Here is a 19,372-nt window from a genome sequence, read left to right as displayed (position 1 = left end):
ATGGTCATAAACATGAACACATTTCAATAAAAGACAGCAAAATGTTGCAGTTCAACAGAACATTCAGTGATTTAAAACAGTCCTCATAGGTGAAAATAAAATCCCTGGTCCTTTTAGAAATATAAAATTCTACACGTTTATTTCACATGAGAGAACACTCCTTACTTTTGTAAAATAGCTTCACATGTGAATATCAAATTTACTTCAAATTTTATAATTATTACAAAAAATGATGGCACTTGTATTCTCATTAACTCACTTATAAAGTTGAAGTTCCATTGAAGCCCCTACTGTTTTGTTGATGCCTAATTTTCTTCTCAAGTTCAGCTGCAGCTCTCAGCTACTTCATCAAGCAGTGAACAGGCTTTAACTAAGATTCTGGCATGTTATGGAAACGCTTCACTTAAACATGTTTTCTTAATTTTTATAGCAGAATATTGGATTCCACTGCTCTCTGTTCAAGTTGTCATGTGCCAAGATTGTTGCATCAACATTTTGGGAGCCCTGTGAGCACAGTGTGGGCTTGACAGAGCTGTGAGCCTAGCCATGAGGACAGCGTGAACAGTCCTCAACAACCAAGCTAAGTATTCTGGTGTGCATGAGCTCCACACCTTGAATAAGATGACACTGCTACTATAAACTACCACAACCGCACATGGTGCTTGTTTAAAACCCTTCACAACTAGCGCCCATAATAGGAAGCCTCTTGCATTCTTAATACCGTATTTTCCGCCGTACACGTCACACCGCCCTATAAGTCGCATCAGTCCAAATATGTCTAATAAAGCGGAAATATCCATAAATAAGTCGCTTCAGTGTTTAAGTCGCGGGGCATAAAATTATGCAAAAAACTGCGACTTCTAGGCTGAAAAATACGGTAGTCCATGAAGACCTCGCCAAAATTCTGCAAAGACATCCACGCTCTGGCTCATTTTTTTATATCACAATAGAGTTGTCGTCCAGTGTGGATGGGGGAAACCTGCACCTCGATAAATTGATTTGTGACATTTTATAGTTTGCTGCATTACTGCAACAGATTTCCAAACAGCAAATTTAGATGAAAATCTGTAATTTTATTAATTTTTAGTTAAAATAAGATGAATATTTAGAATACTTCCCATGTTTCTTTATTTTTAAACATATAATCTGTGCAGGTTTTACCTGTCTCCCTCTAACTTGGGCAGGTCAGAGCAAGACGACGACTCCTCCAACCAGGTCAGAGTTGGTCTCCGAGACTCGGTCAGAACTTGCTGGCCCTGCTCCCCACTGCACAGGACCAGCTGCCTGAGGATGGCCGGGTCATACGGGTTGATGTCAAACTTCAAGTGCACCTGTTCAGCACACAATTTTAAAAGAAGGTTTTTTTAAAGAACATCAGGATTAAACTCTTTTTATTACCATTACATCACTGCAAACCAGACAGGACAGATTAGTCTCATGTTTGATGACCTCCTCCTCTGACCTTCATCATTTTGGAAACATCCCAGATACAGATCTTGCCCCTCTTTGTGGCTGCAGCCAGAAACTGTGGGCAGCTGCCGAAACCGTAACAGGCAATTTTGTCTGAACTGTCGGGGCTGTTGGGAAACTGGGCGGGGCTTGTTGCGAGTGTCACTGACAGCGGGACGTTCTGCGTATGCTCTCCCTTTACAAACGGACAGTTGGGAGAATGACGCTCATGTTCAGACCTGGAAAATTTATGGAGAGGTGTTATTGTGACAATGTCCATTACCAGGTTAAGGCTAACATAAACTGCATAAATAATATTTTGCACCCACCAGGGCTCATCTGTAGGTTCCCAACAGACCAGACACACACTGCAGGTGAAACACATGGCTCTGTCATCCCCTGTTGAGGCAGGCTGAAGAGAGAAAGTGGAAGTTAGCAGAGCATCTCAACATTTAAACAGCAGTTTTCCCTACACTGAATTGTTTGTAAAAAAAATAATTATAATAATAAAAATAATAATAAGTAAGGGTGAAAAATGGCTAATTTAATGTGATAAATGCTACCATTAAGCATTACTCATGTTCAAAGTTGCAGGCTGTCAACAAAGCACAGAGTTGTTAATGTGGTTGAACTTCTCAGATCAGACCTGGTGGTAAAACCCTGCTTGAGCCATGGGATCAGGCTGAGCCCATCTGTATCCAGCGTGTGGCCATGATGTAAACGTCTCCCGCCTGTTGGCCTCGCTGTACATCAGTGATCTGTAGAGAGCAACAAACAGCATTCTGCACACTGCTCTGGATAGTGACGCTGGACTGTGCATGCAATCTTTTTATAAACGTAATTTTCAACAAGGTGTTGGAAATGTACCAAACATACTTGTAGTGTCGTACAAATGCCCTCAAAAGGCATTTTAAATGACTATACGGTGACAATTAAATAAAAGCGGTCTCAGAAAATGTTTTATCCGTTTACATCTAATTTACTGAGAGTTTAGTTTCCTAATAACACACAGCAGACGGCACCAACCTCCACCCAAACAGAAAACTCTCAGGCACATTCAATGTTTATTGTATAAGGAGAGGGAAATCAAAACTAAGTAGCGAGCCAAAGGGTGTTTCTTATTGCTAAGAGAGTAATTTTAAACAAATGGCTTAATTAGGAAACAAAAGCAATTGGCACTGGTTTGGGTTAACACAGAAGAGGTTATATGAAATACCTGAAAACCATTTCTTAAAAATTGCCAAAGATAATTTTATCATTAAATTGTTACATCCCCTGATGCCACTGGCACCATGTGTCACTGGTCCCATGTGTGCTCCATGAGTGCTACCTGGTTCCTTCCAGACACAATGTTTATAACTGAAGCCATTTTTTATTTATTTTGGGCCTCACAGCTTGAGAGAGCTTCAAGCAGGCTTTCAATAAAATTGCAAAAAATATTAAGACATCAGGATATTTTTAAAGTCACTATTGTAAAGTCACAAAAACAGGTGTTAGCTATGTGCCACACTTACCACACAAATGCACCCCTCCAGAACCACAGTTTATAATTTTGAATGTGATGCAGGGTTCCCCTACCAATATACAAGTGGGGCGCCCCGCTCCGCCCACCACACCAAACCTGCACTGACATAGCACTAAGCTAGTGGCATACAATACAAGCGCGCAAGCTAAACATCTAAAGGCCTCTTCTCTCATGCTGAACCACTTCCCACCCCCCCAGCTCAAAAACTGTCGGTACAAACAGCGCACAGTACAGATGCGCATCTGTCTGTCTCCTTCCCCACCCCGGTCGACAAAAATCACAGATGAGATGAGCGTCCCACCATGGCAAGTTATTTAGATGAAACACTGATGTGTAAAACCACACACAGACAAAAAAAAAGAAATTCCTATAAACATCTCTCTGTGGCAAATAAAATATCTTGGGGGTTGAAAAATATTTAATACAAGTTTTTAAGAAGTTATCTGACTGCACACAAGTTAAATCCTTATTCAATTCTGAGTGTTCGTTTTGCGCTGCAATAATAGAAATTTCACATTGTGACAAAGTGGTAGCTCTTACCGATCTACAGAGCGCCCGGGGCCCACCCCGAGCTCAGGCCTGGCGCTGGACAGGAGGTAGGAGAGCCGGTCCATGATGGAGGAGGCCACAGACAAGGCAGCAACGTTCTGATTGATTTTCTTCAACTCATTGACGATGGCACTGGCCACAAGTTTCAGCACATGATGAGGAAGATGGAAGGTCACTGTTGCCCACTAATAATGATACGGAAGCAGGGAAAAAAGGAAACATTAGGGAGAGCAATTATAAAACAAGTTGACAAAAACAAACTTGACCATAAATCATTAAAGTATATCCTGTTTGTTAAAGGCATGTGGATACAAAAGACAACTTAAAAACACCATTAGACTTTCTGTTTTAAGCTCTCCGTTCCACATTTGTTTTTAAATGTGAAAATGCTGCAAACATTGCAAAAACTTAAGACATTGTTTATAAGTTAACAACTAGTAACTGTTGCGATAAGATAATTCAGTCTAACATAAAAAGCACATCAATGCAGTAAAAGTAAAGTCAACTCTCAAGTGTCAATTCATAAACCCCACCACATTTTGGTCTTGCCCACATTTAAAAAAACACTGACTTGAACGTGTTTGTGTACGTATTGGTGACTGTATGCAAACATAGTGCTGTAAACTGAACTTCAAAATCCAAGAATTTTAAACTAAAATTTCCACTGAAATTAACCAACGCAGGAAGAATCCACAGAAAATGACTACTATAATTTTTTTTTATCTCTCAAGAAGGTCTATTTAAGTCTACAGACTCCTTTGTTTGGATGTTTATCTGTAATGAACACAGTAAGGTTTGATACATGAGGGCACAATGGCATACAGGCAACATTTCTGTTTACCAAACACTGTCAACAATGATAGTCTCTCATAGTTTACACACCATGGAAGAGAGAAAACATTTACACCGTACGCATTTGTTTCCATATACAGTGCATCCAGACAATATTCACAGCGCTTCACTTTTTCCATATTTTGTTGTTACAGCCTTATTTCAAATTATATTAAATTAATCTCTTTCCTCAAAATTCTACAAACAATAACCCATTATGACAATGTGAAAAAAGGTTTGAGATTTTTGTAAATTTATTAAAAATAGAAAACTAAGAATTCATATTTATGTAAGTATTCACAGCTTTTGCTGGACTCTGTTGATGCACCTTCAGCAGCAGTTACAGCCTCAAATCTTCTTGAATATGATGTCACAAATTTAGCACTCCTGTCTTTAGACTGTTTGTCCCACTCTGCTTTGCACTACTTCTCAAGATCCATCAGGTTGGATGGAAGATGTTTGCAGAGCCATTTTCAGATATCTCCAGAGATGTTCAATCAGATTCAAGTCTGGACTCTGGCTTGGCCACTCCAGGACCTTCACAGAGTGGCCCTGAAGCCTCTCCAGGACCTTCACAGAGTGGCCCTGAAGCCCCTCCAGGACCTTCACAGAGAGGTCCTGAAGCCTCTCCAGGACCTTCACAGAGAGGTCCTGAAGCCTCTCCAGGACCTTCACAGAGTGGCCCTGAAGCCCCTCCAGGACCTTCACAGAGAGGTCCTGAAGCCTCTCCGGGACCTTCACAGAGTGGCCCTGAAGCCCCTCCAGGACCTTCAGAGTGGTCATGAAGCTCCTCCTCTGAGATCTTGGCCATGGGCTTTGGGTCGTTGTCCTGCTGAAAAATGAACATGTCCCCAGTCTGAGTTCAAGAGCTCAAAGGAGCAGGTTTTCATCCAGGATGTCTCTGTACAGCCAGCAGTTTACTCCCGCGTACGTCCATACACAGAGGTACGCACGTACATATGCGGAGGTACGAGCGTACCCCCCAGGGCATGTCCGTGCAAAGCTCAAATTTTTACGACCGCATACGCGTATGCGGTGTCGCACAATAAACTGCCCAGCGACGGACTGTTTTGTATGTGACACCAATGTATTAAATTCCCCTTCTTCATCCCTGATCTGGCCTTTTCTTTTGTTTTTTTGCCAAGAGGCAGTGATCTCTTCCTCCTCCGTTGATGCCATGACTGAAATGGTGAGAAATTAAGGAATTTGTCACGAGCGAATTAAACTCAGGTCCAGCGTGGCTGCAGGAGGGTCTGGAGATTTCCTGGTGGGATGGTCTGATGTGTGGGCTGCAGGACCAGCGCTCCCTGTTTTTTTTTTTTTTTTTTTAGATCTTTTTATTAACAACATATAAACACAGAACACCACTGCGGCTGAGGCTGCCAGCGTTCACTTTTTTCTTTATACCGACCTGTCAATCAATCCAGTAGGCGTGTCAGTAAATGACCAATCAGCGACCTCAATTTGTCCCAAAGGTAAACGTCCTTTGTCTGTGAAGCTGCTCTGCAGCTGCTCGGGGTGTACGCTGGAGTACGAAGTCTGAACCCTCTACGTACAGTACACGCTTATGTACGCGAGAACGGATGTACGCGGGAGTATACTGGTGGCTTACATCACTGCATTCATCTTTCCCTCTATCCTGACTAGTCTGTGAGCTCCTTCTAATGAAAACATCCCATAGCATGATGTTGCCACCACCATGCTTCACTGTAAGGATGGTATTGTTTTGGTGATGAGCCGTTTCCTCCAAACATGGCGCCTGGCATTCACACCAAAGAGTTCAATCTTTGTCTCATCAGACCAAAAAATTTTTTTTCTCCTGGTCTGAGAGTCCTTCAGGTGTCAAACTCCAGATGGGCTGTCGTGTGCCTTTTATGAAGGAGTCGTTTTTGTCTGGCCACTAGAGGCCTGATTGGTGGATTGCTGCGGAGATGGTTGTCCTTCTGAAAGGTTCTCCTCTCTCCACATAGGACAGCTCTAGCTCTGACAGAGTGACCATCGGGTTCTTGAATCACCTCCCTGACTAAGACCCTTCACCCCCAATCGTTCAGCATAGACGGTCTGCCAGGTCAAGGAAGAGTCCTGGTGGTTCCAAACTTCTTCCATTTATGAATGATGAAGGTCACTGAGCTCAGTGGGACCTTCAAAGCAGCAGAACTGTTTCTGTATCTTTCCCCAGATTTGTGTCTCAACACAATCCTCTCTCAAAGGTCTACAGGCAGTTCTCTTGGCTTCATGCTTGGTGTTTATGCTCTGACATGCACTGTCCACTGTGGGACCTTCTACAGACCAGTGTGTCTTTCCAAATCAAGTCCAATCAACTGAATTTACCACAGGTGGACTCCATTTAAGTCATAGAAACATCTCAAGGATGATCAGAGGAAACAGTATCCAAGCTTAATTTTGAGCTTCATGGCAAAGACTGAAAATGCATAAATGTGGTTTCTTAGTTTTCCATTTTTAATAATTTCGCAAAAATCTCAAAAAAATCTTGTTTCACATTGTCATAATGGGATACTTTGTGTAAACTATTTGAGGAACAAGATTAATTTAATACATATTTGAATAAGGCTACTGTAACAAAATGTGGAAAAAGTGAAACATTGTATACTTTCCAGATGCACTGCGCACAGATATTACGGCTGATAACCTTTTTTTTTTTTTTTAATAAAATTATGATAAGCAGCTTATAGGATGCTCTCCACCTCACCCCCTTCTACAGGTGTGCAGTGGAGAGCATCCTGTGCTCCTGCATCAATATGTGGCATGAAGGCTGCACAGAAGATGTTGGAGTCAGCCTCCCCACCATCACAGACATCTACACCTCCAGATGCAGAAAGAGGACCACCCACATCATGAAGGACCCCCCACATCCAGCACACACATTTTTTTCCCCGCTGCCCTCAGGCAGAAGGTTAAAGAGCATTAAGTGTAGAACCACTAGACTGAGGAACAGCTTCTACCCTGAAGCTGTTATACTCATGAATCTCTAACCAGAATAATCACTGTGAAAAAAAAAAAGATATCACTGTAATGCCACTTTCATTGGTGATATGTGACTTGTCTGTGCTGCTGATTATACAGGTCCTTCTAAAAAAATTAGCATATTGTGATAAAGGTAATTATTTTCCATAATGTAATGATAAAAATGAAACTTTCATATATTTCAGATTCATTGCACACCAACTGAAATATTTCAGGTCTTTAATTGTTTTAATACTGATGATTATGGCATACAGCTCATGAAAACCCAAAATGCCTGTCCCAAAAAATTAGCATATTTCATCCCACCAATGAAAGACAAGTGTTTTTAATACAAAAAACGCCAACCTTCAATAATCATGTTCGGTTATGCATTCAATACTTGGTCGGGAATCCTTTTGCATGAATGACTGCTTCAATGTGGTGTGGCATGGAGGCAATCAGCCTGTGACACTGCTGAGGTGTTATGGAGGCCCAGGATGCTTCGATAGCGGCCTTAAGCTCATCCAGAGTGTTGGGTCTTGCGTCTCGCAACTTTCGCTTCACAATATCCCACAGGTTCTCTATGGGGTTCAGGTCAGGAGAGTTGGCAGGCCAATTGAGCACAGTAATACCATGGTCAGTAAACCATTTACCAGTGGTTTTGGCACTGTGAGCAGGTGCCAAGTCGTGCTGAAAAATGAAATCTTCATCTCCATAAAGCTTTTCAGCAGATGGAAGCATGAAGTGCTCCAAAATCTCCTGATAGCTAGCTGCATTGACCCTCCCCTTGATAAAAACACAGTGGACCAACACCAGCAGCTGACATGGCACCCCAGACCATCACTGACTGTGGGTGCTTCACACTGGACTTCTGGCATTTTGGCATTTCCTTCTCCCCAGTCTTCCTCCAGACTCTGGCACCTTGATTTCCGAATGACATGCAAAATTTGCTTTCATCTGAAAAAAGTACTTTGGACCACTGAGCAACAGTCCAGTGCTGCTTCTCTGTAGCCCAGGTCAGGCGCTTCTGCCGCTATTTCTGGTTCAAAAGTGGCTTGACCTGGGGAATGCGGCACCTGTAGCCCATTTCCTGCACACGCCCCTGTGCACGGTGGCTCTGGATGTTTCTACTCCAGACTCAGTCCACTGCTTCCGCAGGTCCCCCAAGGTCTGGAATTGGCCCTTCTCCACAATCCTCCTCAGGGTCCGGTCACCTCTTCTCGTTGTGCAGCGTTTTCTGCCACACTTTTCCCTCCCACAGACTTCCCACTGAGGTGCCTTGATACAGCACTCTGGGAACAGCCTATTCGTTCAGCAATTTCTTTCTGTGTCTTACCCTCTTGCTTGAGGGTGTCAATGATGGCCTTCTGGACAGCAGTCAGGTCGGCAGTCTTACCCATGATTGCGGTTTTGAGTAATGAACAAGGCTGGGAGTTTTTAAAAGCCTCAGGAATCTTTTGCAGATGTTTAGAGTTACGTCGTTGATTCAGATGGTTAGGTTAATAGCTTTTTGGGACAGGCATTTTGGGTTTTCATGAGCTGTATGCCATAATCATCAGTATTAAAACAATTAAAGACCTGAAATATTTCAGTTGGTGTGCAATGAATCTGAAATATATGTAAGTTTCATTTTTATCATTACATTATAGAAATTAATTACCTTTATCACAATATGCTAATTTTTTTAGAAGGACCTGTACATTCTGCTGATCTCATGCTACTGATTATCTCATGCTGCTCTATTTATTCATACCTATCTGCTCACTACAGACTCACGTTAAGGCTGCTGTTTAAGATACCAAATTATTTTACATTATTAGTGTTTAGCATATATCTTAGCTCCTTATATACCGTCTCTTTTTAGATTTAATATTTTTACTTTTTTTGGGTGTAACTGGGATCTTGAATACACAATTTCATTCCAGCTCATGTAGCACATGTGATGCAAATGACAATAAAGAAACATGAACATATAAGATTTTGACTGTAACAGATAAACGTTACAGATTGTAATCTGATTAATGGCAGTTATATAATCTGAGCCATCCAAAGCCAACAAATTATAAAAAACAGTTTTACCATAATCTCCTTAAATTCATTCCTTCGATATACCTTCAACTGTTTTGTTCTGCTGCTGAAGCATACCAAGACATTCACTGAGAGATGGCAGTGTGTGGCGTTAAACACTATAAACGAGTGAAATCTAACTAGGTTATCATTATGTAAACGTTATGTTACTAAGACTGTTACAGAAGCTTCAGTAGTTGATCTAAACCGGGGTCACCAACAAGGTGCCCATGGGCACCCAGTCGCCCGCAGGGACCCTGTGAATCCTAATCCGCAGGGCATGTTCTAAAATTAGCACTCATAATTAAAAAATAAAAATTTTAAATGAAATAAAACGTCAAATGTTTTTAAATTAAAAAAAATTATGCAAGAATGAAAAATTGAAATAAAAAAGAAGAACTTTTCAAATAAATTTTATGTATACATATTAGTATCTTGTCTGGGGTCAAAGTTCAGAATCATGCCCAGATACAAGCTATGTTGACCTCTCATAGAAGAAGGAAAATGGAAAAAAAAACTTAACAGTTCAAAAAGCGTTCAATACAAAAAAAACCTTAAGAAAACAGTATTTTCACAGTGATTGGGAGGAAGAGGTTGTTTTTTTACAGTTGTGAAAGACAAGTGTGCGCGTCTCATTTGTGGGGCGACTGTGGTGAGAGCAAAACTCCAAAATGTGGAGCAACACTTCACCAGCTATCACATTAGCTTTAATGCCAACTACCTGACTAGCAGCATGACAGGTAGAAAAATGTCAGTGTTAAAAGCAGCTTTGAGCAAACGGTAGTGTTTCTAAATGAGGCATTTTCAGTTATGGAGGTCTTGAAAAAAATAAGGATGAATAATGTTAAAAGTCAAATGATGAGAGTAGAAGATGTGACAATCAGTTAAAAATGCTGCAGATCTGAGGATCAGTACTAATGTGACATGATTAATTTAAAAATGTCAAAGTTTGAAAGACTTGAAGATTTTACTGTTAAAACCGTAGTTTTTTTTATTATTATTATGTTATTTAATAAGAAAAAGGTGTATTTTGAATAAATGTTTTTTGTTGTTTCAATAAATCCCTGTGGACTATGATGTTTGCAGATGACATTGTGATCTGTGGTGAGAACAGGAAGCAGGTGGAAGAGAACTTGGAGAGGTGGAGGTATGCACTTGAAAGAAGAGGAATGAAAGTAAGTCATAGTAAGACAGAGTACATGTGTGAATGAGAGGGAGGCCGGTGGAACAGTGAGGCTACAAGAAGCAGAGGTCACAAAGGTGCAGGACTTCATGGACTTGGGGTCCACTGTCCAGGAAAATGGGGAGTGTGGTAAAGAAGTGAAGAGAGTCCAGGCAGGATGGGGTGGATGGAGAAAAGTTTCAGAAGTGATTTGCGACAAAAGGTGTCAGCAAAGGTCAAAGAAAAAGTTTACAAGACAGTGGTGAGACCAGCTATGTTGTATGATCTGGAGACAGAGACATGGACAAAAAGACAGGAGACAGAACTGGAAGTGGCAGAAATGAAGATGTTGAGGTTCTCCTTAGGAGTGACAAGGATGGATAAGATTAAGAATGAGATCTTCAGAGGTACAGCACAGGTTGAACAACTGGGAGATAAAGATAGAGAGGCCAGACTGAGATGACATGGTTTGGACATGTCCAGAGGAGGGACAGTGGTTTGGACATGTCCAGAGAAGGGACAGTGTGGATATTGGTAGAAGGATGTTATAAAAATGCAGCTGCCTGGAAAAAGACAAAGGAGATATATGGATGCAGTTAGAGAAGACATGGAGGTAGTTGGAGTGAGGACAGAGAGAGATGGAGGAGGATGACTAGCTGTGGTGACCCCTGAAGAGGGAAAAAGCCGAAAGAAGAACAACAATAAGAAGAAGGTTTTTGTTGTTTGTTTTTAACATTTATTTATACAGGTAGTCCTCATTGAGTCATGAGGACTCATTTTAAAGAGAAACCTGTTTTTAGGAGCAGATGGTGGGGGTTAAGGTCCTTGCTCAAGAGACTAAAGTGGGGCAAATGTGGGTGGAGGCAGGTGTGAGTGTTTCATCAATTCCACCCACATTTTGATGTCGGTCCAGGGAGTCGAACCGGCGACCTTCCGATCACAGAGGCCCACCTTCTTTAACATCTGCGCCACCACTCTCTACAAATGTTACAAATGTGTTTATTCCTATAAAACTACCAAAAAATATTTTTACAATGTAGTGTTCTAAAGGCTAGGTTAGCTTCAGAGCTTCACTACAGTCATATTTAAAATAACGGGTTCTCTCTTTTTCGAGCTAATTACATTGTATGTGACAGAGGTACTGTGCGTAGATAGTTTAATCAGTGACAAGAGATGTTAATTTTCTTTGACCCATCAAAATAAATGTGGTCATTTATTAACAGAATCAAAATTTAACATCAAAACATTGTACACTTGATTAAACTCATTGGCTCTGATTAATAAAACTTGGCACGTTTTACTTAATAAAAACAACAGATATTTCTGAAGGTTTCTAGATTAATTACTGGCAAGATAGAAGTTTAAAGATGGGAAATTATGGAGGAGTTTAAAGGAAGATGTATGTCTGTAGACCAGAACAACACGCTCCTTTCAAACGCAGCGCCCGCAGTACACTTGTAGTGAAGCTCGTGACGACTCTTTACCTTGGCAGAGGATGGGTCCGCTACGGTCAAGAGGTCCCTGGCACACTACCTTTCAGCGTCTCCTCAGGGCGGCTGCGACTCGGCAGAAGTCGTGAGATACTCCGTTCAGCAGAACAAACTTCCTCAGAAGTTGTAGGGCATTCGCCTGGTGGAGCCACAGCGAGGTGTCGTGGCTCCAGTAGAGATGGATGACTCCATCAGACTGGAAAACTGAGTCCGAAGTTCCACCCAGCAGTGGAAAAACTCCAGAACTCCAGAACAGCTAGAACTCTCCCAGAACCTCAGAAAACTCAGAGGACTCAGAAGAACTCAAAAGACTCCAGAAAGTGTCGACTTTTAAAGAATTCTGCTTCCTGTCACTTTTAGTAAGTCCTGATTGGTTGAAGCAACCAACAGGGGTGTGGTTCTAGTGACGTCAAAGGGTTTTTACAAGTCAAGAAAACAGCAAGAATGTTTTAGGAATAGACAGAGAAATGTTTTAGCGAAGTGACTAACACTGCAGGTGCCAGTTTTTTTATTTACTGTCTGAGAGTTTTAAAAACACGACAACCCGTTCTAACAACTTGTTTTTGACTGTCTCCGACTTTTGACCGACATCACTCTTTCTCATTTCAGACAGAAGATCAAAATGCATAAATACTTTGTAAAATAGACATTTAACTTGATTTCTAATTTAAATGAGGATTAAAAAATCATTAATATTGTTTCACAGTTGATTTAAAATGAGTGGTTCACTTCAACATTTAAAAATGGTATGAACTAAACACACTTTTGATTATCAAGATATTGTAAAATAGTGATGATAATAAAAAAGACAGTGTTCTTTCAATTGATTAGTTCAGGATACAATTAGACAGTCTCTGGATTAGCTAATTTGTATTTCTGGATTCAAATTAATGAAATAACAGTTCCTGTCCCATGAAGGTCTTCAGAGGCAGGTTTTGGTCGGAGGCCTAGTCCACTACAACAAATACACTGAATTTCAAATGTTACTGACTGAGACTAACATAAAAGAAATAATGTTTTCTGTTTAAACAGGTTTCCTGTCACAGTAGCTCATCCATCCATTATGTCCCCATGTTCCTAGTCAGGGTAAAGGTAGAGGCTGGAGCCTATTTCAGCTGCCTTCGAGTGATGGCAGGGGACAAGGCCATCACAGGGACACAGACAAAGAGACAACCAACCATCTAAGGACAATTAAGGGTGCATTCACACCAGCCCTGTTTAGTCCGCTTTAATCGAACTCTAGCTCGTTTGCTTAGAAAGTCCGGTTCGTTTAGGGAGGTGTGAACGCGCCATCGAACTCTGTCACGGAACAAAAAGGCAAACTCTGGCCCGGGCTAAAACCTAGGTCTCGGTCCGGTAGAAGCGAACTCCAGCGCGGTTCCAGTACAGTGTGAATGTAAACAGACTAAGCCCCGCTCCGCAGGGTAAACAAACACGCATTTCTCTGGCCTTATATGGAGCCGTCAGCTGCCTTGTGTGAAAAACAATATTCTCCATGGTCTTCTGTCTCATCTTCTGCTCATGCTAAGTTCATTTTTGAAAAATGACCAAATATAACTCCTAAAACTGCTAAAACTTGATGCCACTTTGTTTTTATTTTTATTTACAGAAGAAGACGTGTCTTCAGAGGTTTTTGTGTCGTTTCTTTCAGTAGTTCTTGGTGCAGCGCCCCCAAAGGTGAGCGGGGGAACAGGTTGGTTCAACAGGTTGACTCAACTGCACAGTGCAGTGTGAATGCAAACGCACCAGCTCAAATGTAAACAAAAGCTCATGAGTATTGGTCCCGAACCGAACAGAGTCTACCGGACTATCTGGTGTGAAAACGACCTTAGTGACACACAGAAGAGCCACAAAAGGGATTCAGACTGAGAACTCTCTACGGCAGATCAGCACTGCAGCCGCACAGAGGGTTATAATCACTTATTAATTATGATTTATCATGTCCATCATTGTATATTATTAATAATTATTGTGAGGAGCCCTTAACATTAAGATGTAATCAGGCATTCATTTAATCACATACAGTGAACCCATGCAAAGGTTTGGTTCAGAGTTTGCAGACTTAGTCTTTCCCTAATTTTTTCATGGAACCCAATAATAATTTGCAATAATCCCTGCAATTTCATGGTAACTGTAACTGCAGTACAATACAGTAAGGTATATAATATTTTTTATTTTGAGTTTTAAAGCTAAATTATGAAGAACAATATAATTTACTAATTTTCTAACATAAACATAAATTCAATTAAAATTCCATATGGAAAAAAATAGAATCTGACATGCCCTGTGCCCATCCTCTTTCAGGAGCGCAACATTTCAGTTTACTGTGCCACATAGTCCCACATGGGGTGGCTGTGGCTGAATGGTTAGAGCAGTCGTCCTCCAATGCAAGAGTTGGGGGTTCCAATCCACCAGCAGTCACATGTTGAAATGTCCATGGGCAAGACAATGAACCCCTCGTTGCCTCCGATGTGTGTCCCATCAGTGTATGAATGTGATAAAGCTCTGATTATTCTCTTTAGAATGATTTGTTCAATTATCTTTGTATAGATCTAATAGAGTGCTGTATGCATGGGTAAATGAGGCACAGATTGTAGTGTAATGAGCTTTGAGTGTCTTGATAAGATAGAAAGGTGATATATAAGTACAGTCCATTTACATAGTGTGCAACTGCTCACTGTTTTGCTCGTGTTTTTTGTTTGGTTCTTTTTACCAGGTTAAGATGCCACCCTAACCCTAACCACCCTGCATCTTCTAAGGTTTCTTGCAATGAACCTAAGCACAAGAAGAAAATTAAGAGAGAGGGGCGAACGACTTGCTTTGGGAACTACAAAGTTATGCCACAGTAGCACGCCATTATGGCATCAACAAAAACACTGTATGCTACATAAAGAATGAAGCAGCGATCAGTATAATTGTAGCAATAAGTAACTGTGAAAGTGCCTGAAAGGTAACAACTGTAAGAAGTCAAAATATTGTCAGGATGGAATCTGCCTTGGCATTGTGAATCACAGATTGCAGGAAGAAAAACATCCTCTTGGATGGTAACATAATTTGTGAGAAAGAACGAAAATTGTACCAGCTGTCACAAGAGACACTGTAAAATGTACTGAAGAACAACGAGAACCATCAACTGCGCAGGAGCTAGAAAATTTTCAAACCAGTAAGGGATGGTTTGATCATTTCCAAAAACAATTTAATATTAAAGTGTTTCTCTGCATGAAGAGGCAGCATCTGCTCACAAAGAAGCCAGAGAACTACCATGAGACCTTCAGTCACACCAAAATGAAGTGATACAAGCCTGAACAAGTTTTCAACATGGATGAAACTGGTTTGTTCTAGAAAATGATGCCATCTAGAATTTATATCTTGAAGGATGAAGCAAAAGCTCCAGAGTATAAGGCACAGAAGGACAGATTGATGCTTATGTGTGGCAATGCTGCTGGTTACATGATGAAACCAGGTCTCGTATACAAATCAGAAAAAAAAAACTACTGCCCGTCTACTGAGTGCACAACCCCAAGACCTGGGTTACTAAAATCCTAGCTTCAAACTGGTTTCACCAGTGCTTCATTCCTCAAGCCAAGGAATACCTCCACAATTTAAGCATGGGATTCAAGGTGTTGCTCATTATGGGTAATGCTGGTGTCCACCCTTTGTATTTGCATTGCGAGGGAGTCCAGATTGAGTTTCTCCCTGCTAACACCTCCCTCATCCAACCTACAGACCAAGGCATCCATGCCTTCAAGACTCTATACCAGGAATCCTCTTAAACACCTTGTGGATGCAATGGACATTGGCAAGAAATTTACATTTAAGTGTTGCTTTCATAACATTTCAATCTCAACTTGCTTGTCAGTCATCCAAGCTGCTCTTAATGAGATGAAAAAAGAAACCCTCAATATACAGTGCCTTGCGAAAGTATTCAGCGCCCTTGAACTTTTCAATCTTTTGCCACATATCAGGCTTCAAACATAAAGATATAAAACTTTAATTTTTTGTGAAGAATCAACAAGTGGGACACAATCGTGAAGTGGAATGAAATTTATTGGATGTGTCAAACTTTTTTAACAAATAAAAAACTGAAAAGTGGGGCATGCAATATTATTCGTCCCCCTTGCGTTAATACTTTGTAGCGCCGCCATTTGCTGCAATTCCAGCTGCAAGTCTCTTGGGGTATGTCTCTATCAGTTTTGCACTGGAGACACTGAAATTCTTGCCCATTCTTCCTGCAAAACAGCTCGAGCTCAGTGAGGTTGGATGGAGAGTGTTTGTGAACAGCAGTCTTCAGCTCTTTCCACAGATTCTCGATTGGATTCAGGTCTGGACTTTGACTTGGCCATTCCAACACCTGGATACGTTTATTTGTGAACCATTCCATTGTAGATTTGGCTTTATGTTTTGGATCATTGTCTTGTTGGAAGATAAATCTCCGTCCCGGTCCCAGGTCTCTTGCAGACTCAAACAGGTTTTCTTACAGAATGGTCCTGTATTTGGCCCCATCCATCTTCCCATCAATTCTGACCATCTTCCCTGCTGACAAAAAGCAGGCCCAAACCATGATGCTGCCACCACCATGTTTGACAGTGGGGATGGTGTGTTCAGGATGATGAGCTGAGTTGCTTTTATGCCAAACATATCGTTTTGCATTGTGGCCAAACAGTTGGATTTTGGTTTCATCTGACCAGAGCACCTTCTTCCACATGTTTGGTGTGTCTCCCAGGTGCTTGTGCAAACTTTAAACAACACTTTTTATGGACATCTTTGAGAAATGGCTTTCTTCTTGCCACTCTTCCAAAAAGGCCAGATTTGTGCAGTGTACAACTGATTGTTGTTCTATGGACAGACTCTCCCACCTCAGCTGTAGATCTATGCAGTTCATCCAGAGTGATCATGGGCCTCTTGGCTGCATCTCTGATCAGTCTTCTCCTTGTTGGAGATGAAAGTTTAGAGGGACGGCCGGGTCTTGGTAGATTTGCAGTGGTCTGATACTCCTTCCATTTCAATATGATTGCTTGCACAGTGCTCCTTGGGATGGTTAAAGCTTGGGAAATCTTTTTTATCCAAATCCGGCTTTAAAACTTCTCCACAACAGTATCTTGGACCTTCCTGGTGTGTTCCTTGGTCTTCATGATGCTCTCTGCGCTTTGAACAGAACCCTGAGACTATCACAGAGCAGGTGCATTTATACGGAGACTTGATTACACACAGGTGGATTCTATTTATCATCATCAGTCATTTGGGACAACATTGGATCATTCATAGTTCCTCACTGAACTTCTGGAGTGAGTTTGCTGCACTGAAAGTAAAGGGGCCGAATAATATTGCACGCTCCACTTTTCAGTTTTTTATTTGTTAACAAAGTTTGACACATCCAATAAATTTCATTCCACGTCACGATTGTGTCCCACTTTTTGTTGATTCTTCACAAAAAATTTTAATTTGACATCTTTATGTTTGGAGCCTGAAATGTGGCAAAAGGTTGAAAAGTTCAAGGGGGCCGAATACTTTTGCAAGGCACTGTATGCTGGAAGAAGCTATTGCCAGAGTGTGTCCATGACTCCAACGGCTTCTCACCTGAAGAAATTCAGCACGAAGCTGTCAACAAGGCTGCGAGACTGGCAAAGATACTTGTTGGTGAAGGTTTTAATGACATCACTCAAGATGAGGTCACCAACCTAATTGATGCCCATTCTGGACTCTTAATAGATGAGGCTTTGTTGGAGTTAACTAGGTCTGGCACTAAAGAGAAGGAAGCTGCAGATCCAGAGACAGAGGAGGAGCAAGGCCTGAAATTGGAATGTCTGTTGCAGATTATTAGGACAGCGAAGGAGTTGGAAGGGATGACTGAAACATGGGATACTTATATGGTTCGGTCTTTCAAAGCTAATAATGGCATTGATGCTGCCATTCAGACATAAAACCCTCTTCATCACTATTTAGAAACAAAAACAGCAACTTACCATCACAATGTTTCTCAAACCCCCTGCCCGCACCACCACCAAAAAAAAAAAAAAAAAAAAAAAAAGTTTCTCTCTTCACAAAGATGGCTTCCTTCACTCCTCTCTCAAACCAACGATCCTCTCTATCCAGGATGTGCACATCTTGATCCCTGAAAGAGTGACCCGTGGCCTGCAGATGAGAGTGAACTGCAGAGTCCTGGTCTGATGACGTTGCTCTTCTGTGCTGGGCCATCCTTTTGGCCAGTAGTTTAGTTGCCCCAATGTAAGACTGATCACAGACCTCCTGACACTGAACAGCATGGTTTGAGAGAGGAGTGAAATAAGCCATCTTTGAGAAAAGAAACCATCCAGCCACTCTCATTTGCCCCACTCTGGACCCTTGAGCAAGGCCCTTAACCCTCACCATCTGCTCCCAAAACAGGTCTCTCTTGAAAATCGTGACTCAACCTGTATAAATACAGTGGATACGGAAAGTATTCAAACCCTTTTAAATTTTTCACTCCATTTCATTGCAGCCTTTTGCTAAAATCAAAAAAAAAAAAAAAAAAAAATTCTCATTAATATACACTCCGCACCCCATCTTGACATAAAAAAAAAACAGCTATGTAGACATTTTTGCAAATTTATTAAAAAAGAAAAACTGAAATATCACATGGTCACAAGTATTCAGATCCTTTCCTTTGCTCAGTATTGAGTAGAAGCACCCTTTTGAGCTAGTACAGCCATCAGTCTTCTTGGGAATTATGCAACAAGTTTTTCACACCTGGATTTGGGGATCCTCTGCCATTCTTCCTTGCAGATCCTCTCCAGTTCCGTCAGCTTGGATGGTTGAATTGTTTTCTTCCAGAATATCTCTGTACTTGGCCGTATTCATCTTTCCTTCAATTGCAACCAGTCGTCCTGTCCCTGTAGCTGAAAAACACCCCCATAGCATGATGCTGCCTCCACCATGTTTCACTGTTGGGATTGTACTGGGCAGGTGATGAGCAGTACATGGTTTTCTCCACACATACTGCTTAGAATTAACGCCAAAAAGTTCAATCTTCATCTTATCAGACCAGAGAATCTTATTTCTCATAGTCTGGGAGTCATTCATGTGTTTTTTGGTAAACTATGTGGGCTTTCATATGTCTAGCATTGAGGAAAGACTTCTGTCGAGCCACTCTGCCATAAAGCCCCAAATGGTGGAGAGCTGCAGTGATAGTTAACTTTGTGGAACTTTCTCTCATCTCCCTACTGCATCTCTGGAGTTCAGCCACAGTGATCTTTGGGTTCTTCTTTACCTCTCTCACCAAGGCGCTTCTCCCAGGATTGCCCAGTTTGGCTGGACGGTCAGGTCTAGGAAGAGTTCTGGTCATCCCAAACTTCTTCC

The 19,372-nt window shown here is 41.4% G+C and overlaps 1 protein-coding gene across 1 annotated transcript in view; it reads right to left on the bottom strand.

Annotated features, from left to right (window-relative positions):
- birc6 (baculoviral IAP repeat containing 6) overlaps positions 1-19,372 on the bottom strand; it is a 223,932-nt gene that overhangs the window by 189,228 nt on the left and 15,332 nt on the right. The window contains exons 4-8 of the mRNA XM_037681007.1: positions 3,515-3,708; positions 2,096-2,207; positions 1,779-1,861; positions 1,463-1,688; positions 1,162-1,331 (exon numbers count right to left, since the gene is read on the bottom strand). Of these exons, the coding sequence (XP_037536935.1) occupies positions 1,162-1,331; positions 1,463-1,688; positions 1,779-1,861; positions 2,096-2,207; positions 3,515-3,708 (785 nt within the window). The remainder of the gene's footprint in view (positions 1-1,161; positions 1,332-1,462; positions 1,689-1,778; positions 1,862-2,095; positions 2,208-3,514; positions 3,709-19,372) is intronic.

This window comes from Nematolebias whitei, chromosome 1 (assembly GCF_014905685.2).
Source record: "Nematolebias whitei isolate Nwh7 chromosome 1, NemWhi1, whole genome shotgun sequence".
In the NCBI taxonomy this organism is placed as follows: domain Eukaryota; kingdom Metazoa; phylum Chordata; class Actinopteri; order Cyprinodontiformes; family Rivulidae; genus Nematolebias; species Nematolebias whitei.
The sequence above is the reverse complement of the archived record's forward strand: the minus strand, read 5'-3'. Positions and strand labels throughout refer to the sequence as shown.